Here is an 11,383-nt window from a genome sequence, read left to right as displayed (position 1 = left end):
CTGGTAGGAGAATCTCAAAGTGTAAATAAGGATCACATGTATAGTAGATATTGAGAAACAGAAAATGTTCAAATGGGAAAGGGAACTAGGGAGGGGAAGAAGGAAGGAAGGAAGCGAAAAGAAAAAGACTAGAAAATAATGATTTTGTGTTTTAAGGTAATTTCAGGGTTCAATTCCTAGTACCACAAAAATAAAACAACTACCGGGTGTGGTGCAGCATTCCTGTAAGCCCAGCATTCAGGAGGCTGAGGCAAGAGGATCCCCTTGAGTTTGAGGCTGGTCTGGGCTACATAGTGAATTTAAGGTCAGCATCAACTACATAACAAGGTCCTGTCTCAAAAAAAACAAAACAAAACATAACATAAATTAAATAAATAAATAAGCAAGCCAACATTTTTTTTCCAAATCTGTTTTATTTCAGGAGAAAAAGAAAAAAAACTAAAACAAAATTTCAAAACACATCAATCGGGGGCAGCAATGGTAACATATTTTGCATTGTCATCCCCAGATTGTTCACCCAGAGCACAGTACACCTGCCATCAATTGTTTGCACAACACCAGCACAGATCTTTCTCTTCAATGAGCTCAGAGAAATCAGTAGTATAACTATCTTAACCATGTTTATATACATATACATATGTTGTTTCTTTCAGCTTCTCACACTAATGAGACAACATGATGAATGAGCCAACATTTTTTGGGGTGTGGCTGTTACTAAGGACCAAACTCATGACCTCACACTGCCAGGCAGGGGCTTGTGCTGCTGAGCTGTAACCCAGGCCGTAGCCAACATTTTTTTTTAAAGAGAAAATCTGAGTTTTTGTATTGATTTTCATTTTCTTCAGTACTATCCCTTTTTAGCTCTCATTTTTTGTTTGTTGGTTGGTTTGTCTTTTCTTTTTGAGACAGGGCCCTGCTATGCAGTTCAGGCTGGCCTTGAGCTCACTTTGTAGGTCAAACTGGCCTTGACTTGGTAAGGATCCTCCTGCCTCAGCCTCCTGAGTGCTGGAATTATAGATGTGCACCACCATGCCTGGCGTTCTTGTGTTTTAAAAACAGTCCCACCGTAACCCACTTAGAGGAAGTCCAATATTGCTTCCTGGTTAAGCATTTGGCAGTAGTAGGAGCTTGATGGCCTAGGCTTGACTTTGAGCTTTGCTTTCTACCATAAATGTGATCTGAGACAGGTTTTTAACTGATTTGCATTTCTATTTCTCTAGAATATCAGGATGATATCATTCACCTATCTTGAAGGTTTATTATGAACATTATACAAATTAACACATAAAACTCACTTAGAGGGTCTGGGGATTTAGCTCAGTGGCTCATGGGCTTTCCTGGTAAATTCGAGGTCCTGAGTTTGATCTCTGGTACCAAAAACAAAACAAAACACTTCACTTAGAATAAGACTTGACTATCAGGGTGGGTGGCTCATGCCTGTAATTCCAATGCTCAGGAAGTTGAGGTAGGAGGATCACTGCAGGTTCGAGACCAGCCTGGGCTCCAAAGTGAGCTCAAGGCCAGCCTGAACCTCATAGAGAGACCCTGTCTCAAAAAGAAAAAAAAAAAAAAAGAATAAGACTTGACTATAATACTTATTAACTAAGTGCTATCAAAATTCTGTTCATTCTTTTTAACTGCTGTGTTGTTTTTCCTTTTTTTGCACTGGGGATAGAACTCATGACCTCACACTTGTCAGACTCAACTTTTGCCATGGAGCTAAACTCTGCCGTGTTGTTTTTACACTGCATATGTTTTTCCGTGAATGGAAGACCCGTGAGTTAAAGGAAATACGTGTGGTTTTCGTTTTATTGTTTTTTGGTGCCAAGGACCTTGTGCTTGCCAGGCGAGCACTGTGCCACTGATCTATACCCCTGGACCTACGTATGTTAAAATTCTTTCTTTCTTTTTCTTTTTCTTTTTTTTTTTGACACAGGGTATCACTATGTTGTTCAAGACAGCTTTGACATCACTATGTAACCCAGGCTGGCCTTGAATGTATGACAATCTTTCTGCCTCAGCCTCCCAAGAGCTAGTATAACAGGCATACAACAGCACACCTGGCTAAATTATTGACTTTTATCCCTTGATATCTGACTAGGCAGTTTACATACACAGTACAAATTTTAAAATGTGCAAAGGATCTTCCAGTAGAAGCCTTTCTTTTTACTCCTATTCCTCAGAAACCAGCCCCCTCCCTAGAGGCAGTCATTTCTTGAATCTTTTTCAAAGACATTCATGCACATATTCTAGTATACACATGTGTATATATGTAAATATAAGCCTATACACCTATGTATGTGTGTGCACGTCTAATCTTTAAACATGTAAATGAGGTTATACAATATATACAATAATGTCTACATCTTATTTTTCTCACTTATTTTTTGCAGTTTTTGGACTTGAACTCTGGGCCACCTGCATGCTAGGCAAATGCACTACAACTGAACCACATCCCTAGTTCCAGTTATCCAACTCAGAGACCTTTCTAGAGTCTGTCTAGACTCTAGAGAGCTGTCTTTCCTCTCTGTTTTTTGTCTTTCTTTTCAATGGCTGCATGATACCCCATTGTGTGGGGACAAATACCTTAATCTATTTAACTACTTACTGGAAGACACACTATTTTTAATATTAGGAACAGTCTCATAGTAAATATTTGTATCATTTTGTTCCTGTATTTTCATTTTCCTGGCATGGTAGCTAAGGATGGAACCCAGGGCTCAAGCATACTACCAAGGTGCTACAGTCCTTGACACCCCTGTTTTTTGGGACTTTTTTGAGACAGAACCTATGTAGTCCAGGATGGCCTCAAACATCCATCAATCTCCTCCTGCCCCCCAGTGCTGGGATTACAGGTGTAATCCCACGCTGGCTTGGTTTTTTGTTTTTGAGACAGGGTCTTGCTATGTAGGCCTGAATTTTTGGTGATCCTCTGGCCTCCTCCCCTAACCTGCCCCCAAGCTCCATGACAGGTATGCACCACCATGCCCAGCCCTAGGCCTTTTAAAAAACTCTCTTATTTTGGGCTGGGGATTTAGCTCAGTGGCTTAAGCACTTACCTGGTAAGTGTGAGGTCTTCAGAAAAAATGTTTTTTATTTTTGAGAGAGGGTCTTTCCAGATGTCTGGACAGGCCTCAAATTTATGCTCCTCTGGTCTAAACCCCCCAATAGCTGGGATTGCAGGCATGTGACATCACATCTGACTGTAGTTTTTTATTTCACGAAATACAGCCAAAATTTTAAAACACTGCTTTACCCAGTTGTTGAATAAATTTACCCTACTTTATAAGAATATTTGGTTTCCACTAAGATTTTGCCAATAAGCTCCTTTAAAAAAGGGAACATGTTTTGCATTCCTTCAACATTTTGTGGGGGAAATATAGGGTGTCACTATGTAGCACAGGCTGGTTTTGAACTCGATGCAATTCTCCTGCCTCAGCCTCCCCAGTGCTGGGATTATAGGTGTAGGCCACTTCGCCCTGCCCATCCACACTTCTTAAAATTATGAATTCATTTTAGAAAGATGAGTTGGGAATGGCCACAGGGTATCACCAGTGAAACCCCTGACTCAGCCATTTCTAGAGTGACGGACTGAGTGGGTGATTAGGAAAAGGAGATGTGAAGGTGAAGGACCAGATGGAGTTCGGGCCTTGAGTGGGATTCTGGACAGCAGTGGGATGGGAGATGCGTCTGTTTTTCTTTGTAAGATGGAAGGACTATTTTTCAGTCTTTCACCCACTCTACCTTCCCCTCCACATCCCCACCACACCCTCCACTCTGTGTCCCCAGTGCTTACCAAGATTCTGCCAACTCTTAAAAGGAAAGACTCTTTTCCTTTATTCTCAAATGTCATTCTATCTAGAATTTTTTTTGTTTGTTACTTTTTTTTTGCCTTTTTGAGACAGGGTCTCACTTATGCGGCTCAGACTGGTTTTACACTCACTTTGTAGCCCAGACTGGCCTCAAACTTGCAGCGGTTATTCTGCCTCAGCCTCCCGAGTGCTGGGAGTACAGGTAGGCACCACCACACCTGGCTTTCTCTGATCTTTTTATTTCCTACATTTCCTTACTCCCTATTTTTCAGTTCTTACCTGAAATGATCTTGTTCATTTTTTTATCTATTGATTATATGTTCTCATTACAAGAAAAGCCCAAGGGAAACTGGGTGACCTACAAGGGGGTTATTTGGTAATACCTGTGTTTTTATGGATTGTTGCATGCAATCTGCATTCGATGTGTGTCTCATGTATTATTCCTCAGAGCTGCATGTCTATGATCATCTCAAACTTCTCTTCAAAGTAAACTCTGTGACCCTTTCAGAACGCTGAAAACTCATTCTGAAACACAGTCTGTTTTTGTTGTTGTTGTTTTGTTTTTTGGAGGCAGGGTCTCATTTAGTCTAGGCTGACCTTGTACTCACCGCAATTCTCCTGCCTCAGCCTTCCAAATTCTGGGATTACAGGCATGCACCACTATTCCAGGGTTTTGAGACATAGTCTCATTAAACAGGTGACTCAGTGCATGACACTCACTCCTTGGTCCTGTCTGAAAGAAGAGAAAGAAAGGTGGGGGTGAATACACACACACACACACACACACACACACACACACACTCTCACACACGAGATAGGTAAGATAACAATACAGCTAGATTCTATTTGTTCCTTGCAAATGTTTTGTGCTCATATTGTTTAGACAAGATATTATGCCTATATCCTGTACTCTACTACCATGACAACAATATGCAATGTATCAACTATTGTCACTGTCTGACTAACCTGTTTAGTAACTCGGTTTCATTGTTTGTCTATCTTTTTTTTCTCTTTAAAATATAAAAAAAAGAAAGAGGATTGCTGGCGGAAGCACACAAACAGGAAAGGCAATCTCGAGCCTGGAATTGGGACTGGAATCTGGATTTTCAGAACTATACCTCTCCCTTAATGGAGTGTCGAGTATGTTTTGTGCCTGTAATCCCAGCACTCTGGGCAGCTGAGGAAGAAAGATCCTTTTAAATTTTTATTTGTGTTTGTGAGACTGGGTCTTGCCGTAAAATTCAGATCAACCTTGAACTCACTACGCAGCCCAGGCTGGCCTTGAACTCTTGGCAATCCTCCTGCCTCAGCCTCCTAAGTGCTGGAATTACAGATGTGTAGATCCTACCTTTAAGCTCAGCAATTTGGTGAGATCTTGTCTCAAAATAAAATTAAAGCCAGGGATTTAGATCAGCGGCATAAGCATCTATCTGGCAAACGCGAGGTCTTCGATCCCCAGTACAAAAAAAATTTTTTTAAATAATATTAAAAATAAAATGCTAGGGGCTGGGGATTTAGTTCAGCGGCATAAGCGCCTGCTTTGCAAGCGCGGGGTCGTGAGTTCGATCCCTGGTACCGATAAATAAAATAAAATGCTGAAGTTAGATGTGGTAGCTATACACCTGTAGTCTCAGCACTTTGGAGACTAAGGCAGGAGTATTTCGGAATAAAGTCCAACTTGAACTGCACGGCGACACCTCGTCGAAAGAAACAAGCAAGCAAGTAGAAAAGAAAAAGAAGACAGAAATCAAGAAAGAAAGAGAGAGAGAGAAAAGAAAAGAAAAACAAAAAAAAAAATGGAAGAGAAAAAAACAGAACGAGGGGGGTGGGGGGTGGGCCTAGTTCCAGGCGAACACACTGGGTGCAATACCAGTTACCATCCAGAAACAAAAGCAAGCTTTGGAGTAGAGGGCCGAAGCGCTCTCGGCGGTCCCGGGCTCACAGCTCGGGGCTGGTCGTGGTCGCCCCGAGGCCGAGGACCCGCCCCGCCCCGCCGCGTGGGAGTTCTCACATTTCCATAAAGCGCCACCCGCAGGGCGCTCGGCTGCACTCTGCGCTCGCGGTCGGCCGCGCGGCCGCTCTGGGTGGCTTCGGGTTTCAATTCTCCCCGGGCCGGGCTTCGGCTCCACCCGGGCGGGGTGTGGGGAGCGGCGGTCGCGGCGAGGCCGGGACTTCCTTCCTCCACCGAGGAACAAAACCGCGGGCAGCGAGCGCCGGGCGGCGATGGGGTCCCTGCTGAGCAGCGACGGCGGCCGCGGGCCCCCCGCGCCGCGCGCCCCGGAGCGCAGCGCCGAAGCCCCGCTGCCGCTCGCGTCCTTCGACTGCGCCGTGTGCTTGGAGGTGCTGCACCAGCCGGTCCGCACCCGCTGCGGCCACGTGTGAGTGCGGGTGCGGGCGAGGCGGGGCGCGTGTGCGTGCGCGCGTGTGCAAGAGTCGGCGTGGGTGAGCCCGGACGCGACCGTGCGCGTCCACCAGAAACTCCCGGTCCCAGCTGACCCAGGGCTTCGCGGGAGCAAACCGAAGCGGCGTAGGCAGCCTGCGGAGCTGCGTGCTCCCCAAGCCCGGGGGCGGAGGTCGCAGATAGGGACCGGGCTCCTTCACCGCTGGGGCGCTGGCACTCGCCAGGCACTCGGAGGGGGGACCCCGGCGTCAGCCGAACCGGGTAGGTCGGGCAGTGTTTGCTTCGTCCCCAAGGACTGGCCTGGTTTTGTTTTGCTGGAGCACGCGGGATCCCCAGTTCTCCAGCCGCGTCCCCGATCCAGCGCGCATCACCGGGATCCCTCCGCAAGCCTCAAGCCAAGGTGCAGCGTCCAAGGAACCTGCTGGATTCTTAGAATTTAGTAACGATATGTCTCAGGGTGGAGCTTGGGGTTTGAGCCAGGCAGAGTGTGTCACAGAGTGATGGGACGCTGCATACTACTTGCTCCACTCACCACCACCCCAAACCGAAAGGGTCGTATTGGGAGGGATACAGACTTTCGTAAAAATCACGTACTAATTGATTAAAATGCAGTTAGTGCAAAACCCTTGCAGTTTCTAGGAAGAGATTTAAAACAGTCCTGGCCAGGCATGGTGGCACACACCTAGGATCCCAGTGCTCAGGAGGCTGAGGCAGGAGGATTGCCGCGAGTTAATGATAACTAGTGAATTTTAAGGCTAGCCAGATCTATATAGTGAGACCCTATCTCAAAAAGAAAAAGAAAAACATTTCGAAAGAAAGGAGAAAAAAACCCCGCAGGTCTCTGTTCAAAACTGGCGTGCCCTCAGTGAGTGCTTGAGTGACTTGAGAGGGTTGGGTCTGCGCAGATAGATCCTTTGTGTGGTTACTGAGTGCGGCGGGAAGGAGCCCACTTGTACGTTGTCTGTTGTCGGTGGACTAATATCGTGTGATGAGTCACCCGAACCAAACCACAGTGGCTCTTACGGGCCCGTTACACGGGCAAATGCTTCATAGAGAAGGCAAAGTCTGGGACTCCTGCCGCCTAGGAGCTAAGCTGCGGTTTTCACCTCTGCTGGCCAGCAAGCAGTGCAGGAAAAGGTGCTGCCCTTTAATTATACAGTATTTAAATAAGAAAAGCTCTGGGTGTCATTATGTGGCTGTATTTTCCTTGTGTTTTCAGCCTTGCACTTTAAACTCCAGGTCTGCATAGAGTCCGTTTCTAGCTGTGCTGTTCCTCAGCTGAGCTGTCTAGGGTGCAATCGACAGAATTACCCAAAGGTCAGTAGGAGAGCCGAGAGGCAGTTGTGTGTAGCACTGTAAATTCTATTGATATGCTCAGGGTAATCATGGCCTGAAATAATTATGTTTAACTTGAATCTTTCTTAGCATTAAACTTCACAGTTGTGTCATTGGTGAACAGTAAAGTCTTGGAAATCCCTTCCACGGAACAGAGACTGGGCAGCTTTGCTACTGTAGTTATATTCTCCTGCAGAGTGTTCTCAGGGATTGTGGTGAGCCCTGTAGTTAATTCACTGTTTACAGGGTCCCTGCTTCTACCAAGTAGAAGACAGATTTGCATAATGTTGTGGTTTTTGTTTAATCTTGTTCGTGGTTGAAGTGAACAGGAAACCAGCCAACGGAAAAATAGTCATAAACTAGCATAACGAGCTCAGGATAAATGTGTTCCCTCACTTGACTATTCTTTGTTTTGACAAATCTGTGTCCATTGTTCTGGCTGGGGCAGACTGTCTGTGTCGCTCCTGCTGGGGCCTCCCTTGGGTCCCTTCCACATTATAGATGTCGCCCAGGGTCCCTTCTGCCTTGGAGCCTTTGTGTGGTTAACACCAACCGTCTGCTCTTAATGAATTCCTCTTTTCCACTGAGCTTAAACTACTAGGAAACTAAGAAAATGCAAATAGAGCCTCTCTGCTTTATTATCCTGCGGGAAGCTAGGCTTTCAGACTTGGGGAACTAGATTGTGTCTGCGGATTTCAGTTTGTAAACTTATTTTGAGTCGGGCAGTGTAACAATGACAGCGATACCCCGAATGAAAATGTGACAAGGATTTTATGAGGATTGTATGAATTGTACTGTGACTTTTTAAAACCAGCCCTTCTGAGAACTGGATTGGAAGCCCACCTCTGCCATTAGCCACCTGTTGACCTCCATCCATGTACCTTGATGTCTCTGGATCTGTCCCTTCCTTTGTAAAATGGACGAAGTAATGAAATTTTATGAATATTTAAAGTGTAAAACAAAAAGGTGGGCAGGGATAGTGAGTTCAGTCCCTGGTACCAATTAAAAAAAGTCCATGGTGAAAGTTGAGGGCTGGGCAGAGCCTGCCTGGAATGCTCAAGGCCCTAGAATTGACCGTAGTGGCCTCCTTCCTGGAAACTTGATGTTTATTTTCTCAATCAACAAGCAAACACCCATGAACAGGTATTATTTTATCTCTAAATTTCTTTTGGAAACAGATTGGGCCACAGAAGGTAAATCTATGACATTTCCAAGGTATTTGCAGATAGTCTTTGTTGTTGTTTTGCTAGGAGCCAAACCCAAGGTCTTTGGACTGAGCTATATTCCCAGCTCCTTTTTAAAATTAAAAAAAAAATCCAAAACTTTTTTTGGTACAGGGGATTGAACACAACCTTGCGCTTGCCAAGTAGGCACTTATGCTGCTGAGCTAAATCGTCTCCCAAAACATTTAAAAAAAATTTTTTTTTACTTTTTAAAACTTTTTTTGTCTTTTGAGACAGGGTTTCTACGTAGTTTAGGCTGGCCCTGAACTCACTTTGTATCCCATGCTGGACTCAAACTCACAGTGATCCTCCTGCCTTAGCCTCCCAAGTGTGGGGATCACAGGTGTGTGCCACCAGGCCAAGCCAATGTTGCTAAATTGCCTGGGCTGGAATTTATGATTGTCCTGCCTCAGCCTCCAGAGTGCTCACACACCTGGAGGTGGGTATGATTCCTGCACTTGGGAGATGGAGGCAGGAGGATCTCCAAGTTCAAGTCACCAAAAAAAAAAAAAAAAACGTTGATTTTTAAAAAAGGATGGAGATGTAGCTCAGTGGCAGAGCACTTGCTTGGCATGCCTGAGGCCCTGGATTCAATCTGCAGTACCCCCACCAAAAAGCAAACAAGCAGAGTGCTGGGGTTAAGATGTATGTCCAGCTCATATAGCCTTATTTTCAGTTTAACTTTTTTTCCTTTTAATAGACTTTTAAGAAAACTGTCTTATTTTATATCAGTTATAAAAAATGGACTTTGGGGAAAAGGCTTCTTACCTCTGCCTTCGGTTATCAGAGTTGAGGTAAGGGGAGGCTAGCTTTATAAATGGAATGAAAAGGAATGTCATATTCAAAAAGATATTTCAAAGAAATTTATCATATTGGATATAGCAGAAAGAAGGGAAAAATATGTCAAAGACAATGTCTGGCTTTTGTTTTTATGGGGTTTTTTGAGACAGGATCTCTGTGTAGTCCAACCTGGCCTCGAACTCTGTGCGATCCTCCTGCCTCAGCATTCTGAATGCTGAGGTTATAGACATGGACCACCATGCCTGGCTAAATTCTGGGATTTAAACCAGATGATAAAGAGGGCTGAGAGGGTGGCTTGGTGAGTGCCTTGGGGGAGTTGATCGAATGGTAAATGCTACAAGGTGAAAGGCCAGGAGGCTGTGGGAAGAGCTGGGGGGCCCTCAGTAAAAGAGAAAGAACCATGTCTCCAGGGACACAACTGCGAGTGAGTCATAGCATCTGCCTGACTCTGCCTAAATGAATTTCTGTGGAGGGTGCTTGTGTTTACAGGTGAGCGGATGAAAGGGTTCCATTTGTGGCCCAGTAGGGTCGAAGGCTGCCCCAATGAGTCACCCTCCAGGGGAGTCTGACAGCCTTCCTGGTGAGTTTTTAATGGGTCCAGAAATATACGTTAGTGCATTCTTTCTGTTTTATTTTTGGCATTTCTGGGAACTGAACCGAGAGCCTCAAGGAAAGCACCCTACCACTCTGGGTGAGTGAATAGGACAATAGATAAGTTTGAGTCCATCTTGGGTAACATCGGGAGGGCCTTTCTGTTTCTTTCTCTTTTAGAGACAGGGTCTCTGTATGCAGGCCTTGAGCTCACTTCACAGCCCAGGCTGGTCTCAAACTCAAATGATCCTCTTGCCTGAGCCTCCTGAGTGCTCAGATTACAGGTGGGAGCCACCACGCCCGGCTACTTTTTTTCTTTCTCTCTTTTTTTTTTTCTTCTTTCTTTCTTTCCCTTCTTCCTTCCTCTTTTTTTTTTTTTGAGACAAGATCTCATTGTGTAGCTCATGCTGGCGTTGAACTCACTATATAGTCAAGGCTGGCCTCAAACTTGTGGCAGTCCTTTTGCCTCAACCTCCCGAGTGCTGGGATCACAGGTGTGTGCCACCACAGCCAGCTAGTCTCTTAAAGTCAACTGATGGTAGCAGCTAATCACATCTATAAAATTTCTTCAGCAACCTTGAGGTAAGTGTTGGATTAAATAACATGCTGTAGACTCCAGATTGACGCATAAGGCTGATCATCACATCTATTAAATGAGGGTTTATTAGAAGCTAGTTACCAAAAACAAGTGGGATCATTACTGATCTTTAGTTAGAGAAGTCTTTGGAATCCTAGTAGGAAGTCTGGCTGTCAGGCAACAGTGCAGGCACCTATATGCTCCTGATAGGAATCAAAACTCCACTGTAATCCATTGTTCAACAGCAGCAGCATCAGAATCATCAGTTTGATTTGTGTGTATTGTTTTGGTAACATCTATGGCTCATTCACTAGTCCAGCCGACATTCTCATGGAGAGCGTGGACAACAAATAAGGAAGCAATATTGGGGGAAAAGGAGCCCTTCTGTACTATTGGTGGGAGTGTAGACTGGTGCAGCCAGCACTGTGGAAATCAGTGTGGAGATTCCTCAAAGAGCTAGGATTGGAGGTTCCGTATGACCCAGCCATTCCCCTCCTAGGTATCTTCCCAAAAGAATTAAATGCATCATACACAGTGGTGTATGCATACCTATGTTTATAGTGGTACAGTTTGCAATAGGCAAATCTTGGAATCAGCCCAAATGCCCATCAACTGGTGAATGGATAAGATGTGGTTTTCTTAT

General features: G+C 44.9%; 1 protein-coding gene across 4 annotated transcripts in view; it reads left to right on the top strand.

Annotated features, from left to right (window-relative positions):
* The first annotated feature begins 5,848 nt into the window (after positions 1-5,848).
* Positions 5,849-11,383, top strand: part of Rnf125 (ring finger protein 125) — a 32,611-nt gene continuing 27,076 nt past the window's right edge. For 2 of the 4 annotated variants that reach the window (XM_063231793.1, XM_063231794.1), the window contains exon 1: positions 5,850-6,190. In XM_063231793.1, the coding sequence (XP_063087863.1) occupies positions 6,036-6,190 (155 nt within the window). In that variant the 5' untranslated portion in view covers positions 5,850-6,035. Of the gene's footprint in view, positions 6,191-11,383 lie in introns of all 4 variants that reach the window. The other 2 variants (XM_013157225.3, XM_003474099.5) reach the window with 2 other exon arrangements.

Source organism: Cavia porcellus, unplaced genomic scaffold (assembly GCF_034190915.1).
Source record: "Cavia porcellus strain 051 isolate PalLab524CR breed Dunkin Hartley unplaced genomic scaffold, mCavPor4.1 scaffold_20, whole genome shotgun sequence".
NCBI classification, from domain to species: domain Eukaryota; kingdom Metazoa; phylum Chordata; class Mammalia; order Rodentia; family Caviidae; genus Cavia; species Cavia porcellus.
This window is presented reverse-complemented; position numbering and strand designations above follow the sequence as displayed.